Source organism: Odontesthes bonariensis, chromosome 12 (assembly GCF_027942865.1).
Source record: "Odontesthes bonariensis isolate fOdoBon6 chromosome 12, fOdoBon6.hap1, whole genome shotgun sequence".
Lineage (NCBI taxonomy): Eukaryota > Metazoa > Chordata > Actinopteri > Atheriniformes > Atherinopsidae > Odontesthes > Odontesthes bonariensis.
In genome coordinates this window covers 37305237-37326147 of record NC_134517.1, presented here as the reverse complement: position 1 = coordinate 37326147, position 20911 = coordinate 37305237, and the positions used below count along the sequence as shown (strand labels likewise).

The window sequence follows — 20911 nt, the reverse complement described above, 5'->3', positions numbered from 1 at the left end:
GACAGTTGTGATTGGCTGTAGTAGCCATAGTAACCGTTACTAGGCGCTGTGCGTCGGAGAGTTTTTTTCTCGTTCTTTCGGTGATCGGCAGCAGCTATGGAGAGCTTTTACGAAGAAATGAAATATTTCCTACAAAATAGTGTGTACCACACCTTGACCACCTCTAGCCCCGAACCTTTAAAATCTAGTTTGTTTTAATCATTTTGGCCTTGGTTCACTCTGAAGAGAAGCTTCATTTTCAGTTTTGTGTGCTGAGCAGCAATAAGCTCTTTGACTATAAAATAATAATAATAATATTATTATTTTTTTATCAACTCCTTATTTTTATTTATTTAGGGATGGTTCACCCAGGGCGTAAATCTGGCCAGGACCGCCTCTGCCCGTGACTTTCAGCGTGGATCTTCCCTCAGAAACAGCAAAGTTTACCCCTCCCTCACCCTCTTTTTCTCCAGATTTAGCAATTTGACCAAATATCTTTGGTCCTCTATATGTTGTGAGAAAGCTGGAAATGAAATGTCAACTCAATCATGGCGGCATCCTCTAAAATACGGCTCTCGTATCCTCTCAATCAATCCCAATCTCTGGCTCCATCTCAGGCAATGATTGTCCCAATCAGCACACGGAAAACCACAGAAAACAACAGAAAACCACAGAAAACAACAGAATCTGAACAGAAAACAACAGAATCTGAACAGAAAACGACAGAAAACCACAGAATCTGAACAGAAAACAACAGAATCTGAACAGAAAACCACAGAAAACAATAGAAAACAACAAAATCTGAACAGAAAACAACAGAAAACAACAGAATCTGAACAGAAAACCACAGAAAACAATAGAAAACAACAAAATCTGAACAGAAAACAACAGAAAACAACAAAATCTGAACAGAAAACAACAGAATCTGAACAGAAAACAACAGAAAACAACAGAAAACAACAGAGTCTGAACAGAAAACCACAGAAAACAACAGAGTCTGAACAGAAAACAACAGAATCTGAACAGAAAACAACAGAATCTGAACAGAAAACCAGAGAAAACAACAGAAAACAGAAAACAACAGAATCTGAACACTGGGGCAGTTACCCAGATTGAGGTAAAGGTCCAGCCTGCCCCGGTGCAGCTCCAGGGTGATGTAATCGCCTCTCTGCCCCTCCCCGTGCAGCAGGACGCCCTCGGCCTGATGGCTCTTGAAGCGCAGAGAAATCACGTCCTTGACTGTCGACATGGACTTCTGGTTGAACCGATACAGCAGCGAGCTTCTGCCGTCAAAGTCGGCCACGTAGGACTCTGCGGGGAAGAGAGGGTAACACGGTGTGATGGGGGCGAACAGGGGGAAAAGGTGCCAGGAAGCAACATGTAGAGGATATTATGTGCTGAAAACATGGTTTAACGTTAGTGTTTCTGTGCAAAGCTTTAAATGTCTAACTGTCGATTAAGCTCCATATCACTACATATCAGAGATGGGACCAAGTCACACGTGCAAGTCTCAAGTAAGTCCCAAGTCTTAGCTTTCAAGTTTCAAGTAAGTCCCAAGTCTTAGCTTTCAAGTCTGAAGTAAGTCCCAAGTCTTAGCTTTCAAGTCTCAAGTAAGTCCCAAGTCTTAGCTTTCAAGTCTGAAGTAAGTCCCAAGTCTTAGCTTTCAAGTCTCAAGTAAGTCCCAAGTCTTAGCTTTCAAGTCTCAAGTAAGTCCCAAGTCTTAGCTTTCAAGTCTGAAGTAAGTCCCAAGTCTTAGCTTTCAAGTCTCAAGTAAGTCCCAAGTCTTAGCTTTCAAGTCTCAAGTAAGTCCCAAGTCTTAGCTTTCAAGTCTGAAGTAAGTCTCAAGTCTTAGCTTTCAAGTCTCAAGTAAGTCCCAAGTCTCAGCTTTCAAGTCTGAAGTAAGTCCCAAGTCTTAGCTTTCAAGTCTCAAGTAAGTCCCAAGTCTTAGCTTTCAAGTCTCAAGTAAGTCTCAAGTCTTAGCTTTCAAGTCTCAAGTAAGTCCCAAGTCTTAGCTTTCAAGTCTCAAGTAAGTCCCAAGTCTTAGCTTTCAAGTCTGAAGTAAGTCCCAAGTCTTAGCTTTCAAGTCTCAAGTAAGTCTCAAGTCTTAGCTTTCAAGTCTCAAGTAAGTCCCAAGTCTTAGCTTTCAAGTCTCAAGTAAGTCCCAAGTCTTAGCTTTCAAGTCTGAAGGAAGCCCCAAGTCTTAGCTTTCAGGTCTCAAGTAAGTCCCAAGTCTTAGCTTTCAAGTCTGAAGTAAGTCTCAAGTCTTAGCTTTCAAGTCTGAAGTAAGTCTCAAGTCTTAGCTTTCAAGTCTGAAGTAAGTCTCAAGTCTTAGCTTTCAAGTCTCAAGTAAGTCCCAAGTCTTAGCTTTCAAGTCTCACATAAGTCTCAAGTCTTAGCTTTCAAGTCTCAAGTAAGTCCCAAGTCTTAGCTTTCAAGTCTCAAGTAAGTCCCAAGTCTTAGCTTTCAAGTCTCAAGTAAGTCTCAAGTCTTAGCTTTCAAGTCTGAAGTAAGTCTCAAGTCTTAGCTTTCAAGTCTCAAGTAAGTCCCAAGTCTTAGCTTTCAAGTCTGAAGTAAGTCCCAAGTCTTAGCTTTCAAGTCTGAAGTAAGTCTCAAGTCTTAGCTTTCAAGTCTGAAGTAAGTCTCAAGTCTTAGCTTTCAAGTCTCAAGTAAGTCCCAAGTCTTAGCTTTCAAGTCTGAAGTAAGTCCCAAGTCTTAGCTTTCAAGTCTCAAGTAAGTCCCAAGTCTTAGCTTTCAAGTCTCAAGTAAGTCCCAAGTCTTAGCTTTCAAGTCTCAAGTAAGTCCCAAGTCTTAGCTTTCAAGTCTCAAGTAAGTCCCAAGTCTTAGCTTTCAAGTCTCAAGTAAGTCCCAAATCTTAGCTTTCAAGTCTGAAGTAAGTCCCAAGTCTTAGCTTTCAAGTCTCAAGTAAGTCCCAAGTCTTAGCTTTCAAGTCTGAAGTAAGTCTCAAGTCTTAGCTTTCAAGTCTCAAGTAAGTCCCAAGTCTTAGCTTTCAAGTCTCAAGTAAGTCCCAAGTCTTAGCTTTCAAGTCTCAAGTAAGTCCCAAGTCTTAGCTTTCAAGTCTCAAGTAAGTCCCAAGTCTTAGCTTTCAAGTCTGAAGTAAGTCTCAAGTCTTAGCTTTCAAGTCTCAAGTAAGTCCCAAGTCTTAGCTTTCAAGTCTCAAGTAAGTCCCAAGTCTTAGCTTTCAAGTCTGAAGTAAGTCCCAAGTCTTAGCTTTCAAGTCTCAAGTAAGTCTCAAGTCTTAGCTTTCAAGTCTCAAGTAAGTCCCAAGTCTTAGCTTTCAAGTCTCAAGTAAGTCCCAAGTCTTAGCTTTCAAGTCTGAAGGAAGCCCCAAGTCTTAGCTTTCAAGTCTCAAGTAAGTCCCAAGTCTTAGCTTTCAAGTCTGAAGTAAGTCTCAAGTCTTAGCTTTCAAGTCTGAAGTAAGTCTCAAGTCTTAGCTTTCAAGTCTGAAGTAAGTCTCAAGTCTTAGCTTTCAAGTTTCAAGTAAGTCCCAAGTCTTAGCTTTCAAGTCTCACATAAGTCTCAAGTCTTAGCTTTCAAGTCTCAAGTAAGTCCCAAGTCTTAGCTTTCAAGTCTCAAGTAAGTCCCAAGTCTTAGCTTTCAAGTCTGAAGTAAGTCCCAAGTCTTAGCTTTCAAGTCTGAAGTAAGTCTCAAGTCTTAGCTTTCAAGTCTCAAGTAAGTCCCAAGTCTTAGCTTTCAAGTCTCAAGTAAGTCCCAAGTCTTAGCTTTCAAGTCTGAAGTAAGTCCCAAGTCTTAGCTTTCAAGTCTCAAGTAAGTCTCAAGTCTTAGCTTTCAAGTCTCAAGTAAGTCCCAAGTCTTAGCTTTCAAGTCTCAAGTAAGTCCCAAGTCTTAGCTTTCAAGTCTGAAGGAAGCCCCAAGTCTTAGCTTTCAAGTCTCAAGTAAGTCCCAAGTCTTAGCTTTCAAGTCTGAAGTAAGTCTCAAGTCTTAGCTTTCAAGTCTGAAGTAAGTCTCAAGTCTTAGCTTTCAAGTCTCAAGTAAGTCCCAAGTCTTAGCTTTCAAGTCTCAAGTAAGTCCCAAGTCTTAGCTTTCAAGTCTCAAGTAAGTCCCAAGTCTTAGCTTTCAAGTCTCAAGTAAGTCTCAAGTCTTAGCTTTCAAGTCTGAAGTAAGTCTCAAGTCTTAGCTTTCAAGTCTCAAGTAAGTCCCAAGTCTTAGCTTTCAAGTCTGAAGTAAGTCCCAAGTCTTAGCTTTCAAGTCTCAAGTAAGTCTCAAGTCTTAGCTTTCAAGTCTGAAGTAAGTCTCAAGTCTTAGCTTTCAAGTCTCAAGTAAGTCCCAAGTCTTAGCTTTCAAGTCTGAAGTAAGTCCCAAGTCTTAGCTTTCAAGTCTCAAGTAAGTCCCAAGTCTTAGCTTTCAAGTCTCAAGTAAGTCCCAAGTCTTAGCTTTCAAGTCTGAAGTAAGTCCCAAGTCTTAGCTTTCAAGTCTCAAGTAAGTCCCAAGTCTTAGCTTTCAAGTCTCAAGTAAGTCCCAAGTCTTAGCTTTCAAGTCTGAAGTAAGTCTCAAGTCTTAGCTTTCAAGTCTCAAGTAAGTCCCAAGTCTTAGCTTTCAAGTCTCACGTAAGTCTCAAGTCTTAGCTTTCAAGTCTCAAGTAAGTCCCAAGTCTTAGCTTTCAAGTCTCAAGTAAGTCCCAAGTCTTAGCTTTCAAGTCTCAAGTAAGTCTCAAGTCTTAGCTTTCAAGTCTGAAGTAAGTCCCAAGTCTTAGCTTTCAAGTCTCAAGTAAGTCCCAAGTCTTAGCTTTCAAGTCTGAAGTAAGTCCCAAGTCTTAGCTTTCAAGTCTCAAGTAAGTCTCAAGTCTTAGCTTTCAAGTCTCAAGTAAGTCCCAAGTCTTAGCTTTCAAGTCTCAAGTAAGTCCCAAGTCTTAGCTTTCAAGTCTGAAGTAAGCCCCAAGTCTTAGCTTTCAAGTCTCAAGTAAGTCCCAAGTCTTAGCTTTCAAGTCTCAAGTAAGTCTCAAGTCTTAGCTTTCAAGTCTGAAGTAAGTCTCAAGTCTTAGCTTTCAAGTCTCAAGTAAGTCCCAAGTCTTAGCTTTCAAGTCTCACGTAAGTCTCAAGTCTTAGCTTTCAAGTCTCAAGTAAGTCCCAAGTCTTAGCTTTCAAGTCTCAAGTAAGTCCCAAGTCTTAGCTTTCAAGTCTCAAGTAAGTCCCAAGTCTTAGCTTTCAAGTCTCAAGTCTCAAGTCTTAGCTTTCAAGTCTGAAGTAAGTCTCAAGTCTTAGCTTTCAAGTCTCAAGTAAGTCCCAAGTCTTAGCTTTCAAGTCTCAAGTAAGTCCCAAGTCTTAGCTTTCAAGTCTGAAGTAAGTCCCAAGTCTTAGCTTTCAAGTCTGAAGTAAGTCTCAAATCTTAGCTTTCAAGTCTCAAGTAAGTCCCAAGTCTTAGCTTTCAAGTCTCAAGTAAGTCCCAAGTCTTAGCTTTCAAGTCTCAAGTAAGTCCCAAGTCTTAGCTTTCAAGTGTGAAGTAAGTCCCAAGTCTTAGCTTTCAAGTCTCAAGTAAGTTCCAAGTCTTTGCTTTCAAGTCTCAATTAAGTCCCAAGTCTTAGCTTTCAAGTCTCAAGTAAGTCCCAAGTCTTAGCTTTCAAGTCTCAAGTAAGTCCCAAGTCTTTGCTTTCAAGTCTCAATTAAGTCCCAAGTCTTAGCTTTCAAGTCTCAAGTAAGTCCCAAGTCTTAGCTTTCAAGTCTCAAGTAAGTCCCAAGTCTTAGCTTTCAAGTCTCAAGTAAGTCCCAAGTCTTAGCTTTCAAGTCTCAAGTAAGTCCCAAGTCTTAGCTTTCAAGTCTCAACTAAGTCCCAAGTCTTAGCTTTCAAGTCTCAAGTAAGTCTCAAGTCTTAGCTTTCAAGTCTCAATTAAGTCCCAAGTCTTAGCTTTCAAGTCTCAAGTAAGTCCCAAGTCTTAGCTTTCAAGTCTCAAGTAAGTCCCAAGTCAAGTCAAGTCAAAGTCAGCTCACCTTTTTATTGCAGTTTTACCTGCAGAATCTGATCTTAATAAAGTGAAAACACAAAGATATAAGTAACTGTCAGTAAACATCATTGGCCAATGTGTCCAACCTGTCCACCCCGTATCATATCAAGCTAACGTTAGCTAACTACCGGCTAGGCTAACAGGATAATATTAGCTAATTATTAATTTTATATTCAAACTGAATACATGAACTGAATAACTCTCAAGTCAAGTGCCGAGTCTTTAACTTCCAAGTCCGAGTCGTGTCTCAAGTCTTTTATTTTTTGTCAAGTCAAGTCACAAGTCATCTAAACAGCGACTCGAGTCGACTCGAGTCCAAGTCACAGTGTCTCAAGTCCCCATCTCTGCGACATATCACATTAGTGCTGCATGCATGTCATAATCCCTGCCAAACATATTCAATTCACCATCTTTGGAGAAGGTTCAATCAGCTGTTTTATGTTTTTGTAGAAGAAAAGAAAAATTAATCACAGATATGACACGAAACTGTTTTATTTAACAGCTGAATGTTCTGGCTTTTATATTTTTATACGTCAGAACAAATAGAACTCGATTAATTTCAGGTCAAATAATCAACACAAAGCTGTTTTTTTTCTTTCTAAATCCTACAGTGAAGACCGACACTGAATGCAGCGTGACTCTGTAACAAAGGAAAGGAGGGGCAGCGTTTAAAATAGTAACTGCTTCATAAACCTTGGTTAGAGTGTGTTATATAAGATACTGTTTAAACCACACAGTTCCCTGTAACCTTTAAAGTGTCCTGATCAACAGTTCTGCAGCTTCCTGAAGCTCTTTCAGAGTTTCTCTTTGGACATTTTCTGCTTCTTCCCTCATCTTATTAAATAAACTAGATTTAATAAACTACACTATCGTTTTGTTTTCTCGAGATCTTGAATTAATTATCTCGGAGGAAAACGGGCGAAAAATATGTCGTTATTGCAGTCTGACAGACAGAAAACAGGATTTCTGCAGCAACAAGGTGATTCCCAAAGAGCTGTTAGCTGAAAACTTGGCATATCTCAGCATGGTGTGCAGTGTGTCCTTAAAACATTTGAGGAAACTGGACAAGTGGAGGACAGAAGAAGAAGTGTCAGGCCTAAAGAACTATCTCCAGCAGATGAACAGGATCTGAAAGTGATGTCCTTAAGAAAGAGGAAAACATCCAACAAAGCCCTGACACAGGAGCTGAGAGATGCATCTGGACCTTCAGCTGATCCATCTGCTGTTGGCCCAAGCCTCCTCAGAAATGGGCTCCATGGAAGGGTGGCTGTCAAGAAGCCTGATCAGAAATGGGCTCCATGGAAGGGTGGCTGTCAAGAAGCCTGATCAGAAATGGGCTCCATGGAAGGGTGGCTGTCAAGAAGCCTGATCAGAAATGGGCTCCATGGAAGGGTGGCTGTCAAGAAGCCTGATCAGAAATGGGCTCCATGGAAGGGTGGCTGTCAGGAAGCCTGATCAGAAATGGGCTCCATGGAAGGGTGGCTGTCAGGAAGCCTGATCAGAAATGGGCTCCATGGAAGGGTGCCATAAAGCATAACTCAGCCATACAGCATCACACAGACTTCATTCAAAGTTTATATGTGACAGGAGACTCTCGGCTTTAACTGAACCAAAGGGTTTGTTGATACATTATACAGCTTTGACACAACGGCAGTTTACATTTTAGGAAGACTACATCTCAGCTGAGGTGTCTCTCCCACTCTGATGCTCACTCTAAATTCGATACTGTACCAATTCCTCGAACAAATGTCTCTCATGTCCAAAATATCTGCCCGATCTGGACAAGTTTTACTTCAAAACGTAGGTATTTTTGTCCTCTTACACCCAAAGTCCCACTCATTGAGCTCTGCCACACATATTTCTCAAAAATTGCCTCTAGCCCAGAGGTAGCCTCTCCATTTCCATTATAAAGGCCTAAAGTCATCAAATTCAGGTGAAAAATTATTTTAAAACTGCCATAAAAAACCAGCTACACATAGTAGCCGAATGAAAATTACACCGCTGGCTTCTGCCGTCTCTTGGGGCGCTGACGGTTCCAGAATTATTTGGATACGGCTTTTACTTTTCGAACAGGGACCGTTTGTTCGAGACAGTAGGCTACAGTCAAAATCAAAATTATAGTGTAATTTTAAGAAGCCATAGTGAGCGTACATGTCAGAGACACAGACGAGCCGCACCTGCTCCTGTTACCGGGGCAACGCCTTGTTTAGCCTGCTCTGTTCTAATTTTCCAAATTCCAAAGAAGAGCTTTGGGATGTCCTTCAAGAAGCCTGGAGAACTATTCCTGAAGACTCCTTAAAGAAAGGACAGAAAGCTCTTCTGAGAGGGTTCAGGCTGTGCTGGAGGAGAAAGGAGCTCAGAGCAGATATTCACTTTAAAGCTGCTCAGAGCTGAACTAACTCTGGTTCTGCCTCAGATTCTGGGTTTATGTTCATGTTGGAACATGTTTCAGTAAATCTCTGCAGCTGTTACCATGGAAACATCTGCAGATATTCACTTTAAAGCTGCTCAGAACTGAACTAACTCTGGTTCTGCCTCAGATTCTGGGTTTATGTTCATGTTGGAACATGTTTCAGTGAATCTCTGCAGCTGTTACCATGGAAACATCTGCAGATATTCACTTTAAAGCTGCTCAGAACTGAACTAACTCTGGTTCTGACTCAGATTCTGGGTTTATGTTCATGTTGGAACATGTTTCAGTGAATCTCTGCAGCTGTTACCATGGAAACATCTGCAGATATTCACTTTAAAGCTGCTCAGAACTGAACTAACTCTGGTTCTGCCTCAGATTCTGGGTTTATGTTCATGTTGGAACATGTTTCAGTGAATCTCTGCAGCTGTTACCATGGAAACATCTGCAGATATTCACTTTAAAGCTGCTCAGAACTGAACTAACTCTGGTTCTGCCTCAGATTCTGGGTTTATGTTCATGTTGGAACATGTTTCAGTGAATCTCTGCAGCTGTTACCATGGAAACATCTGCAGATATTCACTTTAAAGCTGCTCAGAACTGAACTAACTCTGGTTCTGGTTCTGACTCAGATTCTGGGTTTATGTTCATGTTTCAGTGCATTAATTTTACTCAGCGACGGCTACATTTCTCATGAAAACACCGCTGATCACTTGGTAATAAAAGCACTTTGTGAGTTTGTAAGTTGCCACGAGTTTCCTGTAAATGTGCTTAATGCACAGCCTGCAAAGTGGGGTTTAAGACTCTCCTCGTGGCAGGAAAAACGATGGCTGGATGATTCCATTTAAGCGAGCCGGTTCCAGGGCTTTTATATCGCACGCGCTCATGGAATGGAGCCACCTTTAATTATTCATGCCCACAGTTTTTCCAGCTTTGACGAGTCAGAATCCATCAGCTAATTGCAGAGGCGGCTCCGGTGTGCCAGCTCTCCGTTCCTTTACTGAATGTTATTGGTTTGCTAACTCCTTAAAACACATAAAATAATACAGATCAACACGTTAGCTCTGAGTCTGTGGTGGCAGATTAACGCCTGGAGCTTTAATTCAGCTCGTTTTTCTTTCTGCGGACCGCAGGATGGGCCGTCGGTGTGAGTTTAATCCCTCCATCAGAGGCAGAAAGCCAGCGGCTGCCTTTGATCAGCAGAGGAGGAAGAAATGGTGGACAGAAGCACACTCAGGAGAGCGACCGGCTCGCATAAAACCGCTCAGTGTGGCGTGTTCGGACAGAATCCACAGCGCAGTAATTCTCCGGCTCATCTAGTTGGAGCTGCCTCACAATGTGTGCACGAGCTGTGCACGAGCTGTGCACGGATCCCCTTAAAAGGCGTCTGAGAAGGACTCCGTGTTTGCCTTTCATCAGCCTGTACAACCACAGAGAAGCAGGCCGCGTTTCTTCTCATTACAGCCACACGTGTGGAGTTGTTTTAGCCAATCCTTCACTATTTAAATCATTTTACGTTCCTAAATCCATGTTGCACGGGAGCTTTTAGAGAATTACAGAAACTTTCATCATCCTAAGATAATTACACAAAGCCACGTATTATCAGCAGCGCTTTAACTCGCATGCAGACGGCTTTCTTTCAGGGGGAAGCGCTGCCGTCTAAGTGTGTCATCGCAGACGGGTGCACGAGAAAAGAAGCACTTTGCATAAACTGGAAAAAATCTAAATCTTACCAAGTATATTTGTCTCATTGAGTATCTCATTACACTTAATATAAGACACAACTGCCTAACAGGTACCATTTCAGCCAGATATAGGGACTTGTTTGAAGACAATACATCTGGAATGTCTTGTTAAATGAAAAAGTCTTGAAAACAAATTGTTTTGAGTCATATTTCACATGAAACAAGCTTTTTTTTTGATTTGAAGATGTTTTTAAGCTAATTTCAAGATCACTTTTATCTCAAAAGTCCTAAATATCACATTTTATTTCAAGAAATCTTGACAAGCCGATTTTCACTAGTTCCATTGGCAGATTTTTTTTTGCTTATTTCAAGCAAAAACGTCTTTTATTTGTTGTTTTTTTACTTATTTTTGGAGGAGCATTTTTTCCAGTGTATCTGTTCCCAGGAGCAGCTCTGCTGCTGTACTGAGACTTCTTCTGCCCCGAGGCTCCTCTGGTGTGTGGAACAGTTTCAGATGACAATCATCAGCTGACCGAGGCTGGTTCATGGCTGAGGGCACTTCATGGTGGGCTTCGTGTGTTGGTAGGACCCCCGTGTGGAGAGACTTCACAGTTTAAAGCATGTAAATCTGACATAATGAGGCGTTAAAGAGGTTAATTGGGCTTTTTTGTTCCTCTCTTTCCATCAGTGGGTTATAGATTTTGATGCATGTAAAATGCAAAGAGAGTTTTTCTCTTAAACAGAAGCTGCTTCATTTCTTCCTTTACTTGGTTACATCATCACAAAACACATTTGCATGATATCTGGGGGAGCTGAATTTTTTGGGGGTAATTTCTGGTTCTGTGGAAGCCCTAAAGGGTCATACATACATACATTTTCTTCCATATGTTTTCCCGTGATAACGAGATAATCCCTCCGTTTTCTTATGACTCAAAAGTCATGAGAGAACATCTCATGTTGTGATATTTTTTCCTCCGTTTTCTCGACTAAGATTTTGCAGTGTGATGAGATGTTGTGGAATGAAAAAATAAAAATAAAAATCACACTGAGGAAATATTTTTGTATTTTATTTTTGTATTCAAATGTTTTGCATTCAACTGATTTTCAAATTTAAATACGATGTTAATTTTATTATTTCAGAGTCAAATCATATCTGGTGAGAGAATACTGATTTCCGGTGCTGGTCATGTAAAACAAAGTGGGCCAAAGAGGCTACTTATGCACACCTTTAGTGTATCAGTGAAGTATTTGTTCTGGTTTTGTCTCTAAACTCAGCTGGTCAGCTGTGTATTAATGACGACATCAGGCTCAGTTAGATTGCGCATCCAATAAAGTTTCCTGCAATGATCTAATAGACTATCGTTTTATTTTCTCGAGCTCTCGGATTAATTATGTCGTTATCACGAGAAAATGGAGGAAAAATATCTCGTTATAAACGGAGGAAAATGATCTGGAAAACCCTTGAAAATGGAGGAAAAATAAAATGGAATAAAATAAAATGTAAGTATGTATGACCCTTAAGAGCTTCCGTAGCTTCGGTCTCAAACTGACAACAATGAGCTGCCTCTCTCTCCCACAGAGAGCTGACAGAATGCAACCATCTACCAGTTTCTGAAGGATTGTGTGTTGCTGATATTCTCTGTCCTGGAAAGAAAAGCTTACATATAACTTAGATAATACGTTATGAGAGGAAAACACTTTTTAACGTATTATGATTATTCATATAAGCTGCAAACACAGATGATGAAAGAGTTGCTGTCGCTGTTTGCAGTTTAGTGTTATACGGTGTATAAAATGAATTTCAGAATGTCATTTCAGAAATATCTGTTCTTTTTTTGTACTGTGCTTGAACACTGATGTTGGCTCCAGCTCATTTGAGTTTGACTGGGACTCAATTTTATCAGAGAAGAAGACACCTGCAGCTCATTTAAAATTCATCTAAAGCAACCGTTATGTTAAAATAATGCACCGTAAATAATTGAAGCTTCATCCTTTATTCTGTTTTCGGGGTGACTTTGTAACACCGTCCAGGGACTGCAGATGACAAACAGGCTTCTGGGCAGCTCTGGCACATTTACAGAGATATTTATTCATGTGCTCTGTCAAATAAACTCACAAATAACCATTTGTTCACGCAAGGAAAAACACACCCAGTTTATGTTGTACCATTCTGATTTAAAAGCTCTGCTCAGTGTTTTCACATCATTCAAAAGATAAAATGAACAAAACGTTAAAAATATAACGATGGAGAGTGTGTAACACGTTAAAAAATACTACAGTTTTACCAAAAAAACCTGTAAAATGACCAAGGATATCCAAGGAAATTCTTACTTTTATTTTTTAATCGTCACAAAGGTGATATTTCACTGTTACTCATCATCAAATGTTTAAAAGTGCTTCTCCTGATCTCAGAGGGGAGGCAGCGTTACACCATGGACTGCATCCGTAGACTGTAACCATAGGGACTGTAACCGTGGGGACTGTAACCGTGGCCTCTAACCGTAGACTGTAACCGTAGGGACTGTAACCGTGGGGACTGTAACCATGGGGACTGTAACCGTAGGGACTGTAACCGTGGCCTCTAACCGTATACTGTAACCGTAGGGATCGTAACCGTAGGGACTGTATCCGTGGACTGTAACTGTGGACTGTAAACATGGACTGTAACCGTAGGGACTGTAACCGTAGGGACTGTAACCGTGGGGACTGTAACCGTAGGGACTGTAACCGTAGGGACTGTAACCGTGGGGACTGTAACCATAGGGACTGTAACCGTAGGGACTGTAACCATAGGGACCGTAACCGTAGGGACTGTATCCGTGGACTGTAACTGTGGACTGTAAACATGGACTGTAACCGTAGGGACTGTAACCGTAGGGACTGTAACCGTAGGGACTGTAACCGTGGCCTCTAACCGTATACTGTAACCGTAGGGACCGTAACCGTAGGGACTGTATCCGTGGACTGTAACTGTGGACTGTAAACATGGACTGTAACCGTGGGGACTGTAACTGTGGACTATAACTGTAGGGACTGTAACCGTGGCCTGTAACCGTAGGGACTGTAACCATAGGGACTGTAACCGTGGCCTGTATCCGTGGACTGTAACCGTAGGGACTGTAACCGTAGGGACTGTATCCGTGGACTGTAACCGTAGGAACTGTAACCGTAGGGACTGTAACCGTAGGGACTGTAACCGTAGGGCCTGTATCCGTGGACTGTAACCGTAGGGACTGTAACCGTGGACTGTAACCGTAGGGCCTGTATCCGTGGACTGTAACCGTAGGGACTGTAACCGTGGACTGTAACCGTAGGGACTGTAACCGTGGACTGTAACCGTAGGGACTGTAACCGTGGACTGTAACCGTGGACTGGACCTGTTGTTTCTCACATTAAGGCTTGAACAATAGATTGTTGGTGAAGTCATGAATAAAAACTTGATTACAGGTTAGCATTACGTGCTGTAATGCTAACCTTCTCTGCTCAGTGCAAACAGGCAGTTTTCTGTCAAGAATGAACATTAAAGGCTTCATTGCAGTGTCCATGTGGTAAAATATTCCCCGGTCCAGTTCTTTATAGAGCGAATCACTGAGCACTGGGAATTATTAAGAAGAATGATTTAATGAGTTCTTCTGCAGGACACATTAATGAAAATTATGACATTTCATTTGAACTAATGTAACCAAAGTTTATGTCCGGGGGGGATGGCTGAGGACTTTTTAATTAATGAATGTCCCAATTATGTGCTTCTACAGTGGCTTGTATTATAGATTCAGTTATGAATGGGTCAGTATCTTGTGTTTTTATCATTTCACACAATACTTTCTAATGTAAAAATGTAATATTCAAAAGATGGACTCATTTGTACATTTTTCTTACATTAGTCTGCTCCAAATTAAAAATGTGGTTTTGTGTCGACCCTGATGAAGGTTATGAGCTTTTCCACAAAATGCTTTCACACTAATATTCTCCTAAAAGCTGGAAAAGTAAGAGTAACACTCACAAAAGAAGCCCAATCTTTACGGAATACCATTTCAGTAATTATTACAGACATGATAAATAGATAAGCTTTTCAGATGAATAAATATGGCTGTGAACCAAACAACAAAGTAACAGAAAAACAGAAGAGTTACTAACCTCTCCATCTCTGAGAATCAGTGTTAAATCAAGTTAAATCTGTCTCAAGGAACTTCTAATCCCTTTATTTGAGCATCAGAGATGAAAAATAAATATAAAAGATAAATGTGGGACATGGATATTTATTGTGAGCCGGGCCAGGAAGTGTTAAATGTGCCAGGACTGTGTCATTTCCAAGCTTCGTTTCCGCAAATGTTCGGAATTCGTGTTAAATGTGCGGTGACTGCGTCATTTCCATGCCAAACGTTTCGAATTTACTCTGCTATAAACAGATTCTGTGAGATAAATGAGATAAATAAAAAAAGATTCAGTTTCTCAGGTGTCAGGAAACCTAAAATAATTAATTTCTTTTCATGAAAATATCACTGCAGCAGAGAGAAAAGCTATTTTTAGTAGAACGAACGAACGAACAGCTCGTTGACACCCAGGAATGTAGAAACTGGGAAACGTTTATGTGAACTGGTCCAGATTTAGTTTAGAGGCATCAACATACAAAACAGTGAAAACTGACAAGTCACACGAATCAAATGAGAAACAGAAATAAAAGCTTTTCTCTGATAAACGTCAGCCTGAGCCGAGCTGAGCCAGAGAAACACGGGGGAGTTAAAGCCCCCAGAAAGTTCTTCATTTAGAAAAACATTAACTGAACCACACCAACCAATAAATACAGCTATATTTGCCTAATTTCAGGACACCAGGATTCATTTCATTCCCATGAATATTCATTCGTCTGCGTGAGAGTTTGTTTAATCTCGATTTGAAGGTATTCTGTTTGAACCTTGGATCAGAGGTGTTTCTCTGAGGCCGATGTGGGGGATTTTAATTCATCGTGTTACTCTAAAGGTGCTGAAAAATGAGGATTTTAATTAATTGTGTTACTCTAAAGGTGCTGAAAAATGGGGGAAATGTTTCACACATTCACTCTCAGCCTTTGATTCTGTCATTTCAGTTCTGTCTGAGAATCAAAGAGCACGTCAACACAAAGAAAATCAGGGGCGGAGGAGCAGAGCAGGTGAATAAGTGCAGGAATGTGTGCAGGTGGTGTAACCGCAGAGGGCCGGACCGCGGGTACTCACTGTAGGAGCATCCGAACACCTCCACCCTCAGGCCCATCCAGCCGCTGGGGTTCCAGTCCAGAGGCACGAACCGCAGGAAGCGCGTCCTCACCGGGTGGGACAGCTTGTTGTGGACCACAGCTTCCGAGTTCACGTTCCCGACAAACCTCTGCGGAACCAGAGAGGAAGAACAAACATCAGGGACCCCCTGAGGTGTGTGAGGAGTAGGGCTGGGCGAGTTAACTCGTTATTATCGCGTTAACTCGTTAATTATTTAACGCCGATAAATATTTTATCACGCATTAACGCAGGTTTTATTATTTATTTTATTATTGTAAAAGTCTGTTGCCCACAGGCTTTTATTTTGTAAAAGTCTGTTGCCCACAGGCTTTTATTTTGTAAAAGTCTGTTGCTCACAGGCTTTTATTTTGTAAAAGTCTGTTGCTGTCTGCTGTGGAACAGGAAAAGAAAGTAATCGGCGGATCCACCAAACATGGAGAAGGGTACGGAACTTTTACTCGGCCATTTTCATTTTAAAGTTCTTCCAGACGGCGGAGTGGACAGAACCAAAGTCATCTGTAAACACTGCCAAGTTGAATTGTCTTCTCAGCGTAGTAGTTCCAGTCTAAAATATCACTTAAAGGCAAAACACACAACTGATAGCAGCAAGTCATTCAAGGAAACAGACAGTGGAGCGAGGCTTCTACATAAAAACTACAGAAAGATGCTGATGTTAAAAGTGTGTTTGCACACAAATGTTATGGCACTTTCATTCATATGGCAGCACATTTAAAATAAAGCTAAATGCTAAAAGCTATACGCTACTTTTGGATTCATTTTTGGATTCTGCGTACAAATGAGATTAATCGTGATTAATCAGGGAAATCATGTGATTAATTAGAATAAACATGTTAATCGTTTCAGCGGGGAGGAGGGATGTCTGTCTGCTGAAGGCTTCAAACAGAAGCAGCACCAACATCTAAAGACAGGACTGTGCTAACAGGGCGAAAGCGAGGCCAACCCCCCCCCTCCTGGAATACACTATTTGATGTAAAGTGATGAGAAACACGGCGTGATGTAGAAACATGAGAGTATCTGTTCTAATGTCTCCAGGTGAGACGGAGGAGAAATGACCACGGAGGCGGCTCGGGGCAGAAGAAGAGCTCTCGTTGTGTTTTTTCTCCCCGCAGAGCTAAAAACACACACTGTGAGATCCCATTCTTCATTCTTCTTTTTCTGTTTCCCACCCCCCTCCCCCGACCTCCAGTCTGCAGCAGACAGCACCAGAGGACATAAACAGAGAAAATAAGAGGAGAGTGAAGGATGGAGGCTGAAACAGAGACAAACAACCTCTCCCATCAAATGACTGATTACCAGCCCGGCCGGGGCAGATTCTGGGCAGGTGACGCATCAGATCAATACGCAGCAGAAAGATAGATCCCTGACAGCAGAGCTGCGGGCCTTTTGTGAATAGTTCAACACAGTCAGACAGGAAGAATCCTTCAGCAACATTTAGGCAACAGCAGAACGCAGCGAGCAGCAGCACAAAGCGAGAAGCCGAGCAGCCGAGCCGCCGAGCCGCCGAGCCGCCGAGCCGCCGAGCAGCCGAGCCGCCGAGCAGCCGAGCCGCCGAGCCGCCGAGCCGCCGAGCCGCCGAGCAGCCGAGCCGCCGAGCAGCCGAGCCGCCGAGCCGCCGAGCCGCCGAGCAGCCGAGCAGCCGAGCCGCCGAGCAGCCGAGCCGCCGAGCAGCCGAGCAGTCGAGCAGCCGAGCCGCCGAGCCGCCGAGCAGCCGAGCCGCCGAGCCGCCGAGCAGCCGAGCAGCCGAGCAGCCGAGCCGCCGAGCAGCCGAGCCGCCGAGCCGCCGAGCAGCCGAGCCGCCGAGCCGCCGAGCAGCCGAGCCGCCGAGCCGCCGAGCAGCCGAGCCGCCGAGCCGCTGAAATAAGCACTTGAAATAAGCAAAAAAATCTGCCAATGGAACTAGTGAAAATCGGCTTGTCCAGATTTCTTGAAATAAGATGTGCTATTTGGGACTTTTGAGATAAAAGTGATCTTGAAATTAGCTTAAAAACCTCTTCAAATGAAGAAAAAAAGCTTGTTTCATGTGATATGTGACTCAAAACAATTTGTTTTCAAGACTTTTTCATTTAACAAGATATTCCAGATGTATTGTCTTCAAACAAGTCCCTATATCTGGCTGAAATGGTGCTTGTTAGGCAGTTGTGTCTGATATTAAGTGTACTGAGATATTGGGACTAGAAATGAGACAAATATACTTGGTAAGACTTTGATTTTTTCCAGTGTGCACGGGGCCGGCTGCTGGATAATCAGAGCAGCAGCCTGATTTATGCCCCCACTTTCCCGATCTTCAGCTCTCACAGAGTGCAGCCCGGTGGCCGAGTCTTCCTTATTAAAGCAGCACAATAAGTCACATCAGCACAGGAGGGATTAACTAACGGCACTAAAGTTTGCTCCAGTGGTTAAAGCACAGATATTACCTCAGCTCTGCAGAGGAAAGGAAAGTGTGACAGAAAGATGCACGGCACATGTTTACAGCATGTTTCCATGCAGATGGAAACGTGCACGCCGGCTGCAGCCGTAACGTTAATTTAACAGACAGTTTCACTACTCAGCACCCAGAAGCTGCACATCACAGCCTCTGTGAGTGTAAATTCAGACTTTAAGTACATTCAGATCAAATATGCATGAGCAACAATAAGTGAAAAGGGAAATGTGGAGGAAAGAGAGGCCCGCTGAGCAATAATTCATCAGGAGAAAATGGTGAAAAGTGAGGCTCGTGTTCGTGTGGATTCACCACAGTGGACTGAAACAAAAGCAGCCTGAGAGGGCGTTCTCCATCAGGGTGGAGGCAGCCTGCTGCACCAGGAGAAGCCTAACCCCACCCACCTCCACCCTGAGAGGGCGTTCTCCATCAGGGTGGAGGCAGCCTGCTGCACCAGGAGAAGCCTAACCCCACCCACCTCCACCCCGAGAGGGCGTTCTCCATCAGGGTGGAGGCAGCCTGCTGCACCAGGAGAAGCCTAACCCCACCCACCTCCACCCTGAGAGGGTGTTCTCCGTCTTTTGAGATAAAAGTGATCTTGAAATTAGCTTAAAAACCTCTTTAAATGTAAAAAAAAGCTTGTTTCATATGATATGTGACTCAAAACAAGATGTTTTCAAGACTTTTTCACTTAACAAGATATTCCAGATGTATTGTATTAAAACAAGTCCCTATATCTGGCTGAAATGGTGCTTGTTAGGCAGTTGTGTCTTATATCAAGTGTTATGAGATATTTGGACTAGAAATGAGACAAATATACTTGGTAAGACTTTGATTTTTTCCAGTGTGGGAGCATGTACACTGGAAAAAATCTAAATCTTAAAAAGTAAATTTGTCTCATTGAGTATCTCATTAGATTAGATTCAACTTTATCGTCAAAGAGCAAGTACAGGTACAACACTGGAAAAAATGCCCCTCCAAAAATAAGTAATAAAACAACAAATAAAAGACGTTTTTGCTTGAAATAAGCAAAAAAATCTGCCAATGGAACTAGTGAAAATCGGCTTGTCCAGATTTGTTGAAATAAAATGTGATATTTAGGACTTTTCAGATAAAAGTGATCTTGAAATTAGCTTAAAAACCTCTTCAAATGAAGAAAAAAGCTTGTTTCATATGATATGTGACTCAAAACAATTTGTTTTCTAGACTTTTTCATTTAACAAGATATTCATGATGTATTGTATTCAAACAAGTCCCTATATCTGGCTGAAGCCTAACCCCACACACCTCCACCCTGAGAGGGCGTTCTCCATCAGGGTGGAGGCCACTCTGATGTCACCGCTTCAAAGCCTCGAACACTTACGTGGGTTAGTAAGTGAGTAAAATAATTAGGGCTGGGCGAGTTAACTCGTTATTATCTCGTTAACGCATCGATTATTCATTTTTTATTAAAAAAACTGAATAAATTTGAGGGCTTTTGTGCCTTTAATGGAAAGTTCAGAGAGACAGGAAGCAGGGGGCAGAGAGAGGGGGAACAACACGCAGCACAGGGCCGTCCGATTTGGGACTTGAACCAGCTGCAGCGAGGACTGTAGCCTCTGTACATGGGGCGCCTGCTCAGCCCACTACGCCACGGACCACCCCTGTTTTATTATTTATTTTATTATTGTAAAGTTGCTCACAGGCTTTTATTTTGCAGCACATTTAAAATAAAGCTAAATGCTAAAAGCTATGCACTACTTTTGGATTCATTTTTGGATTCTGCGTACAAATGCGATTAATCGTGATTAATCAGGGAAATCATGCGATTATATAGATTAAACATTTTAATCGTTGCCCAGCTCTAAAAATAATCTAACTCATAGGAAAAATAAAGGTTTGACAGATTAGAACACGATGAGAAACCATCAGCAGGCGTTAAAACGCAGTAAATCCACCCTAAGATGAACAACACATGACGCCTTCTCATTATTTATGGAACAAAAGGGGGCGGGCACCATGTGACGCACACAGGAAGTGACTCATTATCTCTGAGCAGAATCTCGTTCTGCTTCATCTCTGGATGCCAGAAGTTAACTCTGTTAAAGTGCAGATGAATAATGACGTGAAGAAGAAACTGATTAGTCTCAGAGCGTGGATCGTTTGAGCTGAGCGGATCCGTCAGTCAGAATCCTGAGACACAAATGAAACAATCCAAAGCGATTAGAGGAAAATGGGATGATTCCCGACCACACAGCACACAGAAGGACACTTTATCCATGCTGTGGATTCTCTCTCTGAGGCTTCAGAGAACACATGAGCCAAGCTGGATGTGATTATACCCCACTCCTCCAAAAATAAGTAAAAAAAACAACAAATAAAAGACGTTTTTGCTTGGAATAAGCAAAGTAAATCTGCCAATGGAACTAGTGAAAATCGTCTTGTCCAGATTTCTTGAAATAAAATGTGATATTTAGGACTTTTGAGATAAAAGTGATCTTGAAATTAGCTTAAAAACCTCTTCAAATGTCAAAAAAAGCTTGTTTCATATGAAATCCGACTCAAAACTATTTCTTTTCAAGACTTTTCCACTTAACAAGATATTCCAGATGTATTGTATTAAAACAAGTCCCTATATCTGGCTGAAATGGTGCTTGTTAGGCAGTTGTGTCTTATATTAAGTGTTTTTCATTTCAGTCTGTTTTGCATTGTACTATTTAGATTTAATTATCTAATTTATGAATCTTCAGTTACTTATTTACATAGTATATATATATTTAGTCTGTATATATTCTGTGTATATTATGTACATATTATTTATTCTGTATATATAAAATGCACACCTTTGCACTTCTGGTTTGATGCTAACTGCATTTCATTGGCTTCACTGGAAAAAATCAAAGTCTTACCAAGTATATTTGTCTCATTTATTGTCAAAATATCTCATTACACTTAATATAAGACACAACTGCCTAACAAGCACCATTTCAGCCAGATATAGGGACTTGTTTTACTACAATACATCTGGAATATCTTGTTAAATGAAAAAGTCTTGAAAACAAATTGTTTTGAGTCACATATCACATGAAACAAGCTTTTTTTTTTACATTTGAAGAGGTTTTTAAGCTAATTTCAAGATCACTTTTATCTCAAAAGTCCTAAATATCACATCTTATTTCAAGAAATCTG

General features: G+C 41.6%; 1 protein-coding gene across 7 annotated transcripts in view; it reads right to left on the bottom strand.

Annotated features, from left to right (window-relative positions):
- Nucleotides 1-20911, bottom strand: part of cntnap5a (contactin associated protein family member 5a) — a 243768-nt gene that overhangs the window by 137154 nt on the left and 85703 nt on the right. For 6 of the 7 annotated variants that reach the window (XM_075480316.1, XM_075480321.1, XM_075480322.1 and 3 more), the window contains 2 exons: nt 15265-15412; nt 1087-1290 (listed from right to left, as the gene is read on the bottom strand). In XM_075480316.1, the coding sequence (XP_075336431.1) occupies nt 1087-1290; nt 15265-15412 (352 nt within the window). The remainder of the gene's footprint in view (nt 1-1086; nt 1291-15264; nt 15413-20911) is intronic. The other variant, XM_075480317.1, reaches the window with a different exon arrangement.